This window comes from Peromyscus californicus, unplaced genomic scaffold (assembly GCF_007827085.1).
Source record: "Peromyscus californicus insignis strain IS unplaced genomic scaffold, ASM782708v3 Scaffold_4__1_contigs__length_199733344, whole genome shotgun sequence".
NCBI classification, from domain to species: Eukaryota; Metazoa; Chordata; class Mammalia; order Rodentia; family Cricetidae; genus Peromyscus; species Peromyscus californicus.
In genome coordinates, this window is record NW_026294562.1 from 52,772,675 (window position 1) to 52,791,161 (window position 18,487).

At 50.1% G+C, this 18,487-nt stretch overlaps 1 protein-coding gene across 2 annotated transcripts; it reads right to left on the reverse strand.

Moving 5' to 3' along the window:
- Positions 1-982: 982 nt before the first annotated feature.
- On the reverse strand, positions 983-17,731 carry Chrm1 (cholinergic receptor muscarinic 1). 2 transcript variants are annotated; one of them, XM_052714903.1, is made up of 3 exons: positions 17,236-17,731; positions 16,706-16,797; positions 983-3,489 (listed from the first exon to the last, which is right to left on the reverse strand). In XM_052714903.1, exon 3 carries the CDS (start codon positions 3,417-3,419, stop codon positions 2,037-2,039), a length of 1,383 nt encoding a protein of 460 aa, XP_052570863.1. In that variant the 5' UTR covers positions 3,420-3,489; positions 16,706-16,797; positions 17,236-17,731; the 3' UTR covers positions 983-2,036. The 2 variants fall into 2 exon arrangements, with proteins under 2 accessions (XP_052570863.1, XP_052570864.1); XM_052714904.1 differs by lacking the exon at positions 16,706-16,797.
- Between the last annotated feature and the right edge of the window lie 756 nt (positions 17,732-18,487).

The window sequence follows — 18,487 nt, forward strand, 5'->3', positions numbered from 1 at the left end:
GTGCTGGAGGTCTTGGATCATGTTCTATCATTAAACATCTAGAGGGGCTGGCTCTAACCGAGGTCAGCCCTGTGGACAGTCAGCCATGTCCCTATGCTTAGCCTCTAGTAAAAACACCAGACCCCAAGGTTCTGGTTGGCCTTATGTTATGTAGGCTGTCCTACATCCCTGCTGGAGAATTAAGTATTCTGTGACTCCCTGGAAAGGGAACTGGCATCTTATGCCTGGTTACTCTGGGACTCTGCTCTGGTCATTTTCTTCTGTTGCCATTTTCCTCTGAGTTCTTTCATTATGACAGTGACTCCAGCAGCTTGGTAGAGTTCTCTATGTTTTCCCAGCAAATCACTGACATTCAGGTTGGTCCTGGGACGCCTAGCCACTACTACATTTTGATATCACTGGTCAGGGCTGTGAGGTTAATCTCTTTAGGTTCATTTTCATTAGACTTTGGGAACCACCATTACCAATACAACGTTTTATATTGTGGCCCGAGGGTTATCCTGATGGACCTCTTTGGTCTAGAGTGTCCTAGGTCTGTCATCTCCACAGTCTAGGGGTTAGGAGGTTATAGACTACCTGGAAGTCTGGGTGTTGCTTTGTGAGATAATCCTAAGTAATCCTCCTGGGTCTCTGGGCCTTAGTTTCCCCATCTACAAATGGGAGTTTGGAAGGGTTCTGTTCTCTCTGATATGATAAGGTCCTAGAGCGGCCATGTATGGAATACACAGGGGTGATTCATCTGGCCACCTCACTTCCAGAGGCCAGGTCCAACTGCTTTACCACCACTCACCTGAGCCATGGGCCCCAGGGTGCTGGGGCCCACAGGCTTTAGCTGATCTAGCCATTCAATGCTGTCCTTCCTGGATCCACCTTAAATGCTGTAGCCCACATTCTGCATGGAATACTTGCGCCTTCCCTGCCCCATCCAGTCCTGGCCTTGGGGCCAGGGCCTCGAGCCCAAACAGGGAGGAATTCTTCGTAGTGCCCGCTGGTTACGTGGCTTTTATTCACAGACTCAGCATATGCTGAGGATGGAAGGAGAGAACATCTGGAGCCAGGCAGGGCCTGGAGATTAGGGTGGCAGGGAGGCCATGCATGGGTTGGACTGAGAGTTTACAGAAGAGAACCTGCTGGCTGGGCTGGGCCTGCGTGGGGCAAGGCTGGAGGCAGGCAGCATGCGGGAGGCCTGGTTAGATCCACCCAGAGCAGATCCACCCAGGTGATGGCTGTGAGCCAAGAGGGATGGACCGAGGTTACTTTGGGGCAGGGAAAGAGGAGGATGGGTGTAGGACTGGATAGCAGGCACCTTATCTCCCCCCCCCCGCCCCACCCCCCTGAAAGAGGCATAGTGGGCCAGTTAGGACACCTGACATCTGGTCCTGCTGCAGCTTCGGGACTTGGTGTGTTTAGCCAAGCTGGTCTCCTCTGGTATCATTGTCCTGCTCACGCTTGGACATTTGCCTTGGAGGTTACTCACATCGGGATGACCTGGGGACATTTGTCGGGAGACTGGACAATCCTGGAGAGTGTGCCTAGGGCCTACCTGGATGGGCTATGCCTGTGCAAGGAGGGGATCTCCAACCAGAGGTCACCAGCTCCCTCTGCCCCAAACTTGGTGTCAGTTCCCACCTGTAGGTCCAGGGGGCGCTATTTCTCATGGCAATCTGGGCCCCTGCCCGGCCAAGGAAGACTGCACCGTTAAACTACTGGCCCGCCCTGCTGGCTCCTGACTTCCTGCTTAAACGCAAACAGAGTCCAAAGCCCGGATCCTCCTCCTGGGCCTTCTTCCTGGTGAATAGTCTATTCCCACACAGCAGGGAACAGAAAAACCAGTTCCCCGGGTTTCGCTCCCTGTCTGGGAATAGCAAAGTTTGGAAAGCTAACAGTCTCTCTGGGCTGACCAGGAAGGTGACCCAGGGCCCTGGGAAGCCAGGGGAGGCCTGAGCAGGCCCTGGAGCTGAAGATACAGCCCCCGGACACTTTCCACTGGCCTCTCCCTGGAGCTGGGGTGGAAGGATGCAGGAGAGAGGGGGCCATTAGCATTGGCGGGAAGGGGTGCGGTGCACAGAGCCAGGGCGCTTGGGGATCTTGCGCCAGCGCCTCTTGTCCCAGCGGCAGAGCAACAGCAGGCGGAAAGTGTCCCGGAAGGCTTTGTTGCAGAGTGCATAGCACATGGGGTTGATGGTGCTGTTGACGTAGCATAGCCAGTAGCCCAGCTCCCACAGGGTCTCGGGAACACAGTTCTTGCAGAAGGTAGACACCAGCACCATAATGTTATATGGTGTCCAGGTGAGGATGAAGGCCAGCAGGATGGCACTCAGGGTCCGAGCCGCCTTCTTCTCCTTGACCAGTGAGAAGGTCTTTCGCTTGGCCAGTTGTTCCTTCCCTCGGGGTTTTTGGCCCTTGCCACCTCGGTCTCGGCCTTTCTTGGTGGGCCTCTTGACTGTATTTGGGGAGCTCTTGGGGGGCTGCTTGGTTGGTGCCTGTGCCTCAGGGTCTACCATGGGCATCTTGATCACCACTTCTGAGCCTGGTTCCTCGCCCTCAGAGGATGTGAGGGACTCCATGGAGCCTTCATCCTCTTCCTCTTCCTCTTTCCAGCTGTAGGCCTGCAGAAGCCTGGGTGTCCGGCAGCAGCGACAGCAGCGGCCCGGAGGTGACTCCGGTGAGCCCTCAGCCCCTGGCTGTGACCTCTCCGAGCTGCTGCTGCTGCCTCCACCTTTGCCTGGTGTCTCCGAGCCCTGGAGGGCTGCCAGCTCCCGGGCTCGGTTTTCTGTCTCCCGGTAGATGCGCCAGTACAGCGTACACATGACTGTGACAGGGAGGTAGAAGGCAGCCATGGCTGTGCCGAAAGTGATGATGGGTTGGGAGAGGAACTGGATGTAGCACTGCCCGGCCTGCACTGTCCGCTCCCCAACTAGGTATTGCCAGAAGAGGATGGCTGGGGCCCAGAGGACGAAGGAAACCAACCATGCCAGGCCAATCATCAGAGCTGCCCTTCGGGGAGTGCGCTTGGCTCGGTAGCTCAGGGGTCGGGTCACTGAGAAGTAACGGTCAAAGCTGATGAGCAGAAGATTCATGACGGAGGCGTTGCTGGCCACATAGTCCAGGGCCAGCCAGAGGTCACAGGCCAGTGTGCCCAGAGCCCAGTGGCCCATGAGCAGGTATGTGGTATAGAGGTTCATGGAGAAGGTGCCAATGATGAGGTCAGCACAGGCCAAGCTCAGCAGGAAGTAGTTGTTGACTGTCTTGAGCTCTGTGTTGACCTTGAAGGAGATGAGTACCAGCAGGTTACCTGTCACTGTAGCCAGAGACAGGAGGCCTGTGGTGATCCCGATGAAGGCCACTTGCCAGGGACCCTTTCCTGGTGCAAGGACAGTGATGTTGGGGCTGACAGCAGGGGGCGCTGAGGTGTTCATTTCAGCCAGGTGGGATGAAGGGGCAGCCCCTTCCTCCAGTCACAGATTTTCCTCAGAGAAAGGACATCACCTGAAAAGAGAGGACATGAGCTTTGGCTGGGCGGCTGGGCATCTCTGGCAATTCTGAGTGGAAGAGTAACAGGATACAGCCCTTGGCCTCTCAGAGCTCCAGGCCAGACAACATCACTTCCAGGCAACGCACACACACAGTGGCTAACAATGTGCTTTCCAGCCATAAGGAGATTTGCCAGCAGCATGGGGTGGCCTTGAAAGCTAGGGATCTGAGTCCTCATTTCAGCTTCACATTCAGACTTTGAACCTCAGTTTTCTCCTTGGGAAATTGCTACTAATTCCTGTCTTCAAAATAGCAAAATGAAACAAAACATTCATTTATTTTTATTTTATGTGTATGAGTATTTTGTCTGCATGGATATCTGTGCACCATGTGTAAGCAGTGCCCGAGGAGCCCAGAAGAGGGGCATCAGATCCCTTGGAACTGGAATTATAGACATTGTGAACTGCCTTGTGGGTGCTGGGAATTAAACCTGAGTCCTCTGGAAGAGCAGCCAGTGCTTTTAACTGCCAAGCCATCTCTTCAGTCCCTAAATCCTGTTTTCCTTAAATTTCATGCAGCAGGAATGAATTGTGAGAGTTACTTTGTATACAGTCCTGCGAATTTTTCCAAGTTTTTCACTCCACCTTATTAAAGCCTTCATTTAAGAAGGGCTTGCTACATGCCAGACACAGTGCTAAGCACCTAATCAAGTTATCTAATTTAACTGTCCTGCTCATCCTTAGCAGGAAGGCCCTTGTCATCCCTTTCTCGCAGGGGGCCATGGTGACTGAGCGGCTTCAGCCTTGGCCGCAGTGACAAGATGCTGAGTGGGGTTAGAGCCCAGTTCCTCCATTTGCCGTGCACGGGCTGCTCCACTGTGATCCTTTCATTAAATAAAGAGTGATGGAAAGACGGAGAAGACTCCAGAGGAAAGAGGAGGGTTGGGAGTGGTGGTGCACACCTGTGATCCCTGCACTTGGGAGGTGGAGGCAGAAGGTCAGAGGCTTAAAGTCATCCCCTGCTACACAGTGAGTTTGAGGACAGCCTGAGCTACAGGAGACTGGAGAGGGGGCAGGAGAACGGGAGTGGGACACATGGGAATGCATGTATGTGTGTTTATGCCTGCACACTCTTCCATGGATTGTATGTCAAGCAGGCCTCAGCTCTCAGTTAGGTGAGGGTCTGGCCCCAGACGGGATGTGGGAGGCTCCCCTCCCTCTCTGCTCTGTTCCTGGCCCCGGCTAGAAGAGGGCAGCATGGGGAACGGGAAGATCCCTCAGATTTTTTCTGGGATCTGGCGTCTGGCCAGGCACTAAGGTTGCGCAAAATGGAAGGCCAGGAGGCAGGGGACCCACAGCCAAAGCAAAGGCAGATGGGAGACTGAAGGTCCCACTCAGCTAGAGCCTAGCTGCTGTGTGACTTGGTGGGTCCTTCTTTATTCCCCCCATCTGTCCACTGAAGAAATGTACGGTCTTCCTAGAGCAAAGCTGTGGCTTTTAGGATTATACTGTTGGGATCCTAAGAGAGAAATGTTGAGCAAAAGCCTCCTAAGCCCTGGTGTCGCTTGGGGACTTGGTCTGTGACAGAGAGACTGTTGGGTTGTGTCTGTGACCATGTATGACCTGGAGTGTGTGTGGCTGAAGCCATCTCCATGGCTCTTGGTGAACTGCCATTGTGACAGAGCTGCCATCACAGGGAACGAGATCAGTGTGTGACAACATGAGCAATAAGGCCTGTGGCTGCCAGTGTGTGCACATGTGTGTGAGACACTTTACACTTGAGGGAGTATGTGTGACACCTCAGTTAAAGAACCCAGACTCCAGAGCTAGTCCACCTGCATTTAATACCACACTTGATATGAGCCAAAAGGCTGTGGGAGAAGTCGTAACAAACAGGAGGGGGTTGGTATTGCTGTGTTTTGCTTTGTTTTTTTTTTTTTTTTTTTTTTTTTTTTGAGACAGGGTCTCAAAATTTCTATGTAATCAAGGATGACTTTGAACTCCAGTTCCTCCTTGCCTTCTCATCCCAAGTACCAGGATGGCAGGTGAGGCCTGTCTGGATTTGAATCCATGCTTCACCATTTACTGAGTATGTGATAGTACTAGTGATGAAACTTACCAAAAAAAAAAAAAAAAAATCACCCATAGGAGCTGGAGAGATGGCTCAGCAGCTAAGAGTGCTTACACTTCTTCCAGAGGACCTAGGTTCAGGTCCCAGTACCCACATGGCAGCTTGCAAATGTCTATAACTCCAGTTCCTGAGGATCCCACACCCTCTTCTGGCTTCTGTGGGCATTGCACACAAGTGGTGCATGAACATACATGCAGGAAAACATATTCATAAAGTAAAAATAAGTAAATCTTAAAAAAAAAATCAGTACAGTAAAACTCCACACCTAAGGCTCAGGGGAGGAACAGAAAGATTGTATAAGCTAGAGAATCTGGGAGCTAGTTGTGAGATGGTGTCTTCTGGAATGTCAGAAGCTACACCCATAAAGTTTCACCAGCACGACTGTCTAGACCTGAGCTGGACAAGGATAATAGCAACAGACATGCTGAAGTGAGTGTGGAAGGCCCCCGAGGCTTCAACCCTACACAGAGACCTACAGGCAACCAAGGAACGCTGAGAGCGGGGGAAACAGTCTTCCCCGGGAAGAGCACACCAATGGGTTGTCCAGCACCAAATGGTCAGCCTTGCAAACTTACACACAGGTGACATTATACAGACTGAGCAAGTTGCATTTGCAAACATACATACAGGTGACATTATACAGACTGAGCAAGTTGCATTTGCAAACATACATACAGGTGACATTATACAGACTGAGCAAGTTGCATTTACATATTTAGGTGTACACACACACACACACACACACACACACACACGTAATGACAATTAGAGAAAAAGAGGCCATGAATTTGCAAGGGAGCAAGGAGGAGTATATGGGAGGTTTTGGAGAGAGGAAAGGGAAGGGAGGAGAAATGATATATTATGATCTCAAAAATGAAAGAAATATTTAAAAATAAATCATTCATTCATTTGTGACAGGGTCTCATGTAGCAGAGGTGTGCTCTGTATGGCAGAGGGGGAGATGACTTTTTACCTTTGATCCTACTTCTACCTCCCAGGTGATGGGATTAAAGCCTTGCACCATTATATCTTATTTTATTGATTAGTAATTTATTATTATTTATTAAGTGATGTAATGTCTAGAACCATAAATTCTCAACTGAGATATAGGGATTAGCTAAGACCTTTAAGCTAATACCTCAAGAAATTAAGAGGATTAAATGAGTTTTTGAACACTGAGTGCTTAAAATGGCTCTTGATGTACAGTGAGCATTGGGTCCCCATTAATTTAGCCAGTGTAGGAATGAGGGCTCCCTTCTGCTTAGGAGTGGAGTCGGAGTAATAGTCTGTCCCAGGGATGAGCCCCTAATTGGTTATCAATATCAAGGGGTCAGCCCTGGCGTCATATACACATAAGTGACACTAACTGGACTGAACAGGTTGTATTTATATATTTAGGTGTATATACATACATACACACACATACATACATACATACATACATACACACACATACATACATATATGTAGCAATAACAATGAAAGAAAAAGAGACCATGAGTTCGAGAGGGAGAAAATTCTGGGGGTATACGGAAAGGACTGGAGGGAAGAGAGGGAAGGGGGAAAATGATGTAATTGTATTTTAATTTAAAAAAAAAGTCTCAAGCCGGGAGGTGGTGGCGCATGCCTTTAATCCCAGCTCTCGGGAGGCAGAGCCAGGCGGATCTCTGTGAGTTCGAGCCCAGCCTGGACTACCAAGTGAGTCCCAGGAAAGGCGCAAAGCTACACAGAGAAACCCTGTCTCGAAAAACCAAAAAAAAAAAAAAAAAAAAAAAAGTCTCTTCTAAGGTTGGATGTGGTGGCGCACACCTTTAATCCCAGCACTCAGGAGGCAGAGGCAGTCAGATCTCTGTGAATTTGAGATTGGCTTTGTCTGCAGAGTGAGTTCCAGGACAGCCAGAGCTACAGTGAGAAACCTTGTCTCAAAACAAACAAACAAGTCTAGAGGATTCTGGTGCAGGTTTCAGTAAATCACTTGTCTAGCTTGTCCAGCATTCATTCCCAGCACAGGGCCCTAAATCTCTGATAGTGCAGCAGCGGTGATTGATACTAGTGGTGCTTACTGCTGTTGGACAGCTCGCCCTGAGTCACTGCTAAAAATTTCTACGCATTCATGCACTATCTTATTTAATCTCTCTGTGTGTGTGTGTGTGTGTGTGTGTGTGTGTGTGTGTGTGTGTATGTGTGTGTTGGAAGGACTCAAACATGGGGCCTTATACATGCTCAGCAAGCACTCTACTAATGATCTGCAGCCACGTTTAATCTCTCTGCCACACCTACTTTTTTTTTTTTTTCTTCAAGACAGAGGCTCATCTCATGTAGTCTGGGCTAGGTTGGAACTCACTGTGTAGCCAAAAAGGAGCTTAAACTTTTGATTCTCCACCTCCAGAATGCTGGGATGAGAGGCACAGGGTGCCACACCAGTTTTACATAGTGTGGAGGATGGAACCCCGTGCGGGTAAGCACTCTACAAATTGAGCTGTGTCTCTGACCCCCACACTGAATCTCAGCAGGAACCTGCAACCTAGGCACACGTGTGCCGATGTGAGGCTCAAATGAAACAGCAAGAGAACCTGCAGAAGACCGCACAAGAAATGTACCGTCAAGACCGGACCCTGGTCATTTTTTTCCCAGTGAAACTTCATTTACAAGAACCTATGGCTAAACAGAAAAAAAACCAACCAAACAAAAAATGCATAAAACACAACAAAAGAACTGAACATCGCCGGGCGGTGGTGGCGCACGCCTTTAATCCCAGCACTCGGGAGGCAGAGCCAGGCGGATCTCTGTGAGTTCGAGCCCAGCCTGGGCTACCAAGTGAGTTCCAGGAAAAGGCACAAAGCTACACAAAGAAACCCTGTCTCGAAAAACCAAAAAAAAAAAAAAAAAAAAAGAACTGAATATCATTGAAGAATAACTCACCAATTCGAATTTTAAAAGCATTGCACTAAAACACAATTTGCATTCCACCTTCGCCCCCACCAGCATCATGATTCAAACCCAGGACCTTGGGCAGCTAGGCAAGCACTCTGCCACTGAGCTCCAGCTCCAGCCCCTGAGACAGAGTCTTGCTTTGTGTATCCAGGTTGGTCTTGGACTTGCTATGTAACCTAGGTTGGCCTTGAACTCATGATTGAGCCTCTTTCCTTAGCTTCCTGAATGCTGGGGTTAGAGGCATGAGCCACCACATCTTGCAAAATATGATTTATCTTTTTTGCCGAGTTTTGTCATACCCTTTCTGAACTAAAGTCAGGTAGTGAGCTAGAGGCTGGAATCAGGCTGGGGCCTTCTCTGGTGAGGTTGCTGGTGGCCACTGTCTTGGGAATTTGCCCTGCACAGCAGCTGTCTGTGATTTTCTAAACTCAGGGCCGTCTAACACCCATTTCACAAAGGGAATAACTGAGGCCTGGCAACGGGATACAAGGCATTACCAAGGTCTCCTTGCTCTTAGACTGAGTACAGTCCCCCATGTGCTACCTCCATGTGCTTTGGAGCAGCAGAGACCTGTAAAGGAACTAGACTAGAATTCCTGGCTGGCAGAGAGGCTGCACCCTTCCAGCTGCAGAGGCCTCCTCAGGATTAGCAGGAGGGTGGTGTGTATCTTGGCCACAAAATTTAAAGGAGCCCACAAACCTGGTAGTAAATAACCTAATATTTTATGTAATATGAAAAAAAAATCAATGCAAATACAATCTAGGATGATTAAAATGTCAAAGGCAGGATCCAGCCCTACACTTGTGCAATCCTGTCTCATTAGCTTTACTCCAAACCTGGCCCTAGTTCCCATGGAACTTTATTTACAAAAAGAGCTAGCCTGTTGTAGCATTGATTGATTGACTGATTGATTGATTGAGACAAAGTCTCACTATGTAGCCCAATGTAGCCCAGAATGGCCTCAGACTCAGAATTATTTTACCTTAGCTGTCCAAATGCTGTGATTACATGCAAATCTGGTTTGTTATTTGATTTTTTTAAAAGTTCCAGACTGGGTGTGGTGGCATACTCCTATAATCCTGGCACTCTAGAGGTAGAGGCAGGAGGATGTGGAGTTCAAGGCCAACCTTTTTTACACAGCAAATTTGATGCTAGCCTGAGCTACTTGAGACTCTTAAGATCCAAAAACAAAGCTGGATGGTGGTGGCGCACCCCTTTAATCCTAGCACTTGGGAGGCAGAGACAGGTGGATCTCTGAGTTCAAAGCCAGCCTGGTCTACAGAGTTCCAGGACAGCTAGGGCTACAGAGAGAAACCCTGTCTGGAGTTGGGAGTAGCAGACAAACAAAACAAACAAACAAACAAATCAACAACAAAGTTGCAATTTTATGTGTTATGAAGTCTCCCCACCACCCAGTGGTACTGGAGCACCACCCAGGACCTTGTGCATACCATTGAGTCACATCTCCTGTACTCCACTGGCCCCTCAACTTTTGCTCCAAGGTTGACCTTGGGACCCTTGGCTCTGGAATGAAGCTCAGTGCCATCCCTTCCTCCATGTGTTACTGGCACAATCTCCCGGCCTTTCATTCTCTTCTTGCCCCTCACTCCACAGCTGATATGTGGGGGACTAAAGCAGACACACAGTGAACAACCTCTCCTTCCAGACTCCCTGTCCTGATCCACTTGTCACAGTGTCCTGTCTCTCCAGCACCCATCCCCAGCTCTTCCCTGGTTCATAATCTGCTCTGTTGTACAAAGGAGGATTTGGACCATTCTAGCATCTCTGTGAAATGTTCAGGGTCCTAAATGCAACATCTCCAGATGCTGCATAGAGAAGACCCAAGTCCTTGAGGTGAAGCTGAAGGCTCACTCAGGTCCATTTCCTGGGAGCTGCAGGGACATCGACTCTGGGCAGGAACATGGTGACCTGTTACCCATCACAAATTTCTCTTAGAGGCTAGTAGTGATGGCTATGAATAATGCAAGTGCTTTAATTTAATTTAATTTTTCTTTTGAGACAGGGTCTCACTATACAGCCCTGACTAGCCTGGAACTTACTTTGTAAACTAGGTTAGTCTTAAACTCATAGAAATCTACCTGCCTCTCTACCTCTGGGTGCTGGGATTATAGATGTGGGAACCATCACGCTTGCTTAAAGCAAATACTTTTAGTACAGGACTCCCGTGAGAAATGATCCAAATATCCTTGGAGGTGAGGAGGCTGGCAGTCTTGCTTGGATGGCTAGAAATCCTTGCCAAATCTTTTTTAACGGTCAGATTGATAGCCACCATACTTAGGATACATCAGGCACTTGATATATGCTATTCCCCTTCGTTTGCAGAACACACTCATCTCTGTAGTATCGGTGAGGGAGCGGAGGACTAAGTGGCTTTCTGATGGCCCCACAGGAGGCAGTAGCATTGGGATTGTGACACTAACTTTTCGGCTTCAAGGCCTATGTTTGTTCTCCTTGGCTAACTGCCCTGTGCCCCTCTAACGCTTGCTTCCCACTGGGAATGTCTGAGGAGAAAGGGCAGAGGTTCTCGGGACCGAGAGTCAGAGTCTCACCACCCTCTGGACCGTTCATTCTCCCCGGGGATGCAGCTCCAGGTGGTCATGACCCTGCTTTCCCATTACAGTGAGTCCTGTACTAAAAGTATTTGCTTTAATCAGGCTTGATGGCTCGCATCAGAGTTTCACCATGACCTACTGTTGTCCTTTCCATGCAGTCTTGGCAAGTCTTTGTCACCTTAGCCTCTCAGGTGTTGAGATGATACATCTATGTTATTATCCTTGATCAATTTGTTTTGTTTCTTTTTCTTCCTCCTCCTCCTCTTCCTTTTCTACTTCTTCTCTTTTCTGACCTGGGCATTGAACCCAGGGCCTTGCATGTACTAGATCTCTAGCAGTCATCCTTAATTTATTATCTATCTATCTATCTATCTATCTATCTATCTATCTATCTATCTAGATATCTATTTTTAGAACAGGGTCTCATACAATCCCGGTTAGCTTTGAGCTCCCTATGTGCTGAGAATGACTTTGAATTTCTAATGATTTATTTATTTTTATTCTATATGCATTGGTGTTTTGCCTGCATGCACGTCTGTGTGAGGGTGTCGAGTCCCCTGGAGCTGGAGTTCCAGACAGTTGTGAGCTGCCATGTGGGTGCTGGGAATTGAACCCGGGTCCTCTGGAAGTACAGCCCATGCTCCTGGCTGATGAGCCATCATCTTTCCAGCCTGACTTTGAATTTTCGATCCTCCTGTTGCTACTTCCCAAGTGCTGGGATTGCAGGTATGTGCCACCACACCCAATTTTTTTTTTTTTTTTTTTGGTTTTTCGAGACAGGGTTTCTCTGTGTAGCTTTGTGCCTTTTCCTGGAACTCACTTGGTAGCCCAGGCTGGCCTCGAACTCACAGAGATCCGCCTGGCTCTGCCTCCCGAGTGCTGGGGTTAAAGGCGTGCGCCACCACCGCCCGGCCCACCACACCCAATTTATGGGGTGTTAGGGATTAAACCCAGGGGCTCTTGCTTGCTAGGTGAGCAGGCTACCAATGGAATTACATTTTTAGCCAGTTTTTCATTTTACTCTTTAAAAAGTTTAAATTTATGTGTAAGTGTGTCTGTGTGAGTGAAAGCTCCACGTGCCAGTGCTGTAGAGGCCAGAAGAGGGTGTCTGATCCCCTGGAACTGGAGTTACAGGTGGTTGTGAGCCACCTGCTGCAGGTGCTTCTCAGTTATTTAGTTTGAGGTCTCAGTATTTAGCCTAAGATGGTCTTGAACTCACAGCAATTCTTCTGCTTCAGGCTTCTGAGTCCTGGGAGTATAGGTGTGCACCATCATGCCTGGCCTTAACTTTTTTTTTAAAAAAAAAATTTATTTATTATGTATACAGTGTTCTGCCTACAAGTGTCCCTGCAGGACAGAAGAGGGAGCCAGATCTCATTACAGCTTGTGAGCCACCATGTGGTTGCTGGGAATTGAACCTGGGTCCTTTGGAAGAATAATCAGTGCTCTTAACTGCTGAGCCATCTCTCCAGCCCCTGGCCTTAACTTTCGTGTGTGTGTGTGTGTGTGTGTGTGTGTGTGTGTGTGTGTGTGTGTGTGTACGATGAGTTGTGTTCTCACTGCCTGTGCCAGGCTAACAGGCCTGTAAACTTCCAGGGGTTCTCCTGTCTCTCTCTCTCCCAGTGCCGTGTAGGAGCAACAGGATTACAGATGCTTATCTTTATGCAGGTCCTGGGGGTTTGAACTCAGGCCCTCACACTTGCAAGACAAGCATGTTTACTCACTGAGCCACCTGTAACTCTTGACTGGGGGAAGTTCACCATGTGTTGATGGCTAATGGAGGATGGCAGTCATGAGTTAACTTGGTTTCCCATGATTGTAATCATCCTGCAGCTTAGAGACAGGGTGCTGGGGTTCAGTGGTGGCTCCAGAAGTTTTATGAACTAGGGGCTCAGGGTTAGCTCTCTGGTTGAAAGGGGAACTTGATGCTATATTCACAGAGCACATCCTTTCAAAACACTCATGGACAGGCCGGAGAGGTGGTTCAGTGGTTAAGAGCACTGGCTGCTCTTACAGAGGACTAGGGTTCAAGTCCCAGCACCTACATGGTGGCTGACCAGTCTGTAATGCCAGTTTCTAGAAGATCCAATGCCCTCTTCTCACCTCCAGGGGCACCAGGTAGGAATGTGATGCACAGACATACATACAGGCAAAACACCCATACATAGAAAATAAAAATAAATACACTTTTTTTTTCTTCTTTTTCTGAGACAGGGTTTCTCTGTGTAGCCCTGGCTTTTCTGGAACTAGCTCTGTAGACTAGGCTGCCCTTGAACTCACAGAGATCTGTCTGCCTTTGCTTCTTGAGTGCTGAAATTAAAAGGCATTCGCCACCACCACCCAGCATAAATAAATAAATATTAAATAAAACAGAAACAAACATTCATGGAAAGAGCTGTGATATGGATTGCAGGGTGGGTCAGGCAGAGCCCCCTGAAGACAATCCTTAGCTTCAAGCTATTGTTTCACTGACCTTAGGCAAGTCACTATCCTGACTTGAGAGCCCTTTTGTGGGATGGGGCTGAGTTTCTAGTATGAGTGTTTGTGTGTGAGGGTAAGTGCAATGCTGAATAAGACTAGGGGATGGTAGGGGTGAGCTCATAGCTTTGTGGGGATGGGCGGGATCTTGGAGCCTTTCGTGTTTTGGGTACAAGAAGGTGTTAAGAAATGGGGAGAGTGCTTTTCTGCCCAGGACTGTGGCCTCCTGATGAAGACTATTGGGAGCCTTTAATAATATTACTATTATTATCATAGCAACTGATATTTACTGGCTGCTTGAGTATACCAGACATGGCTCTACGCATTATATGCATAATTTAATTTACTTGTTATAACTCCTTGAGAATAGATTCTATTATCTCCGATTTGCAAAAAGAGGTGACCTTAAAGCTTGTCAGTGATGCACTCATCTGCCTCTGAGACTCATCTCTGAGAGCCTCTGCTCTAAACTGTTCCTGATGGGATGTGCCGAGGAGTCTCAGTAGTTTCTCCACCTATCTCCACCAGCTTGGCCAAACCCTAGTTTGAATCAGCCAACAGCCCTTGCTTTAGATTCTGGCCTGTGTATGTGTCATTTATCTGTGTGATGAATAATGGCAATGTGGGGGAGGGGAAGATCTAGCTGTAGCTCTGATGGAGAGGCAAGGTAGGGGCTCTGCTCACTTCATTTACTGCTTTATCTTTGGGCCTGCTACATAGTAACTGCTCAACAAATATCTGTGGAAGAAATACATGAATGTATACATGGAGGCGGGGTCCTCCTCAATGACTTCAGGCTCTGGAGGTTGAGGATGAGCCTGTGGGGATCAAGACCAGCTCCAGAGCAGGTTTGTTTAGGGGCCCTTCTGCTTCTATGACCCTCTCTCCACCAGTTCTCCTGGGTAAAGGACTGCCTGGCCTGACAGCATAGGAGAAAAATAACAGAGAGCCTCTGCATCTGTGCAATGTTCAAGAGAATCCTGTCTTATTGAGAGGCGAAGGGAGGCTAAGTGAGGTTCAGGAATAGATGTGGGGTGGTGGTGGTGTGTTTGTGTGTGTAAGTTAATGTGGGTGGTAGTGGTGGTGGTGGTGGTGGTGGTAGTGTATGTGTATGTTTAAGCTAATGTGGTGGTGGTGGTGGTGGTGGTGGTGGTGGTGGTGGTGGTGGTGGGTGTGTTTAAGTCAATGTGGGCTCCAAGAATTAAGAGATGAGGTCAGAGTCGCTAACACAAGGCAGGCCAGACTGATGACCGCCAGTGCCCTGGACCAAATCCCAAGGGACTGGGGATCTGGCTGGTGAAAGGAAGGGCGACTGGAAGAAGCCGCTGGGGGAGGATAGGAGGCTGGGGAAAAGGATTCCTAAACACTAGACTTTCCCTAGCCTGGTCAAAGAGTGAGAAAGGGAGGTGGGGACTGGCAGCAGGCCGGGGGGGAGAGTTAAAGGAAGTGTGGAGCCATCTTGTTATTCTGGGGCTGGAAGCTGTCAGAAAACCTGGCTGGGGAAGACATAATAGGAAGGAGGTGGTCTGCAGAGAGGGCTGAGGCATGGGGAACTTGGGACCTCACATATGGAGTAAGGAGGCAGGCGGTCCTGATCAAGGCTCTTGACTACTCCCTTCTTCAGGGACCACAGCCCAGAAGCCAGCCTTCTGGGTGGCTCCCCTTGGGTTAACTCTTCTCTTCAGGTAGCTCTTGATTCGTTAGAGGCTCACAAAACTTCCACCCCTGATCCCCTGGCCTTGGAAACTAGGAAGTACATAAGTGGAATTAATCTTATTTTTTAAGGCTCAAGCCACCACTGAAGTACCAGCTAACCTAGTGGACCAATGGCCACCCGTTAAATGCTTCGTCAATACACTGCTGATCTGAAAGAGGAGCATCCGTCCCAGAAACGTGGCCAAATTTGCTCACTGGTGATGGACCTTGACTACTGGACCATCTTTAACCAGGCTAGGAAGGGCCCAGCTGTTAGCAGGCTGCACCCTAGACCCTGCTCTGCAAGTGCGGCATCAGCAATGCTGGGCCCCCTCACCCTCCTCCCTGCATGTCCCCAGATCCTTACTCCATGCACTCCCCCCTCTTCCTTTCTTCTCTCTCTTTCCCTCCCCCAGTCTTCTAGGCATCACCATGGCATCACAGCAGAGACTCAGCGAGATTCACCCACCTCTTCCCTGCTTGCCTGCTTGGGAGCCCAAGCTCCTGCCTCACAAAGCTCGCTACGCCCTTCCCTTCCCCACTCTATCCTGTCTTCTTGCTCACAGAGGTGGTAGCACAGTGTTGTGCTGAGGGTGAGAAGAATGGGGTTCAAGTACCAGTGGGACTGCTGTGTCTCCCTTCTATGGCCATGAGCATTCCAGTCTCCTTTTCAGCCTCATTCTCTCTGACCGTACATTAGGACAGCTCTGCCTAGACCTTTCTGGACACTTAGGACTTCCCATTGCTCTTCAAGATCCTCTAAAGCCACAGCCACCAGCCCAGCAGGGAAGTCAAGGATGGTAGATACCCTCTGTAGCCTTGTTCCATCATCTCCTCCTTTTGCATATCTTAGCAGCTTTCATGTTTGCCTAGTAGCTGAGATCTGGGGGTAGTGATCTTTCCTTAGACAGCTCATGGAGCAACTGGTTACCCTGGAACAGGAGACTGGCTGGCTGCTGGAGACTGCCTGAGTCCTTCCAGCCAGTGAGACAGGGGGCATTGGGCCAATGGGCTGGAGCTGCAGATAGATGTGCACTGTAGGAAGAAGGGAACCCCTCTCCACTGGCACTAAGAACCCCTAAGGTGTACAGGTCTTCATGATCCAACTGCCCCCTCTCCAGACACCCGTCTTAGAACTGGCAACCGCACGAAACAGAGCCCCTGGCTTCAACTAACCCTTACTGGAGTCTGAGGGCACACATGTGTGCATTAGTGCCCTTGTATTGCCTGAGACCCTTGTATTGGCTGTGACCTGCCTCCCAAAAGCCAAAGATACTAAAAACACAGGGAGGGCCCTCTGGGTCCCCTGCATGCCAGGGCCACATTCTCTGGGTGATGTGGCTGTCCATGTGCTTATTTGTCTCCAAAAAGCAATGGGGCTCTTTGCCTGGTCTCCTGCTGGATTCTGGCCCAACACCCACCTTGGCATTCAGCTTGTCCATCTGGCCAGCAGCCTCATTCAATCCATCTTGGGGGGCTGAAGGTGGATCAGGGAGGTGGGATTCAGGGTGCCCTGAAGGAGGAGAGAAGGAGGTGTCCCCAAAAGTATGTACAGGGGGTCGTCCTTCAATGGGGTGCTGGTGACAAGGGCTGCCTCCTGCCCTTCCCTATCTGCTCTAGGGTGCTGTCGGATCTGCTAACTACATGGCCATCTAATCTCTTCTGAACTCTAGTTTGAGTTTCCTAAGAGGGTCTCCATCTCTTCTGCCAACTGAAGCCCAGAAAAACATCAGATGACTCCACTGAAAACCAGCAGGCAGGATGTTTGGAGCAGCCAATGCCCACTGCTACAGAGCCCTCTTGGCCTCTAGACCCCTCCCTGGCCACCTCCCCTCTCCAGAGTCCACCCCCATTTCCATCTCATCCTTGTCCCTGCCCTGTCCCAGAGGACTCTGCTGCTTCTGCACCTAGCTCAACACAGCCCCTCCCAAACCTTCCCAAATGTACTCACCATGGGACCGGAGAGGGGTCTGTGGGGTCCTCAGCTTCACTGTTTCTCCGGGGGCCTGCAGCGTCTCCTGGGACCCAAACACCTGGCTCCCGGGGGGAGCTGCGCCCTGTGCTGGCAGCGGGAGAGGCACAGCCAGTGATTGGCATGTCCCACCCCCTGGCACGCCAGCCTTGGGGGGGAGGGAGGAAGGGAAAGAGAGGGAGGGAGGATAGGGAGGAAAGAAAGGGAGGGGGAGCAGGAGGGAAGCCTCAGGCAGCATCTGGGGTTGGACTAAGTCCTGAAGTGTGCCCCCCTCGTCCACAAGGGCATCCACTTTGAGCCTTCAGAGGGAGGAGGCAGGACATGAGGAAGGAGAGCCCAGGAAGGCTAAAAGTCCAGGAGGAGAGAGAAGGCGGATACAGGGAGACAAACACCCACACCCACTGCACACAGACTGGCGGCACACACACACACACCCTCACAAAGGCACACTCTGTTTCCCGGGCTCCTTCCCCCACCCAACCGGAAAGCCCCCAACCGGAAAGCCCCCAACTCGTGTGCACCATGTCCCAACACACATGCCCTGTTATTCACATGCCTGCTTTCTTTGCACACATGCCCTCCCCCCTCGAACATGCCCACGCGCCCACCCACCCACCCAGCCACACACCCTGCTCTTCCTCCCTGCTGTGAGGGAGCTAGATTCCTTCTGTTTGAAAATGACACATTGGGCCTCACGTGAGAGGTTCCAACTTGGAACAGACCCAGAGGGCTGGCGCACCCGCCCTGGGGCTGAGTGACATGCCCACATGCTGGGCAGTGTGCTCTGGTGTCTGCAGAGCCCCGGGGGTGAGGATATATGGGTGTCTGGTTTGTGGCAAGTGGGGGGCTGTGTGTTTAGTGTCCGGCATGTGTGCATCCCTGTGTGCTCATGTCATCATGCAGCCTATGTAAACACAGGTGTGACCCTGCCAGTCGAGCCAGAACGCATGTGCGTGCGTGCGTGTGTCTGTACTCAGTGTGTGTCTGAGTGTTGCCCAACTGTGGAATTGGCTAATTTTGACAAGCGAGGCAGCATCTACCTCCTTGCCTGCTCCACCCCCAGCTTCCCCTTGGAAGACAGACAGACAGGCAGACAGACAGCTCTCCTCCCAGTTTGTCAAACTCTGTCTCCCCTGACTCCCACTCTAGGTTCACAGGTGTGTACCTGGGGAGCGTGAGCCACTCCGCCTCTGCTCTCAGTCTACAGTTTGGCCAGCAGCCTTCTTCCAGT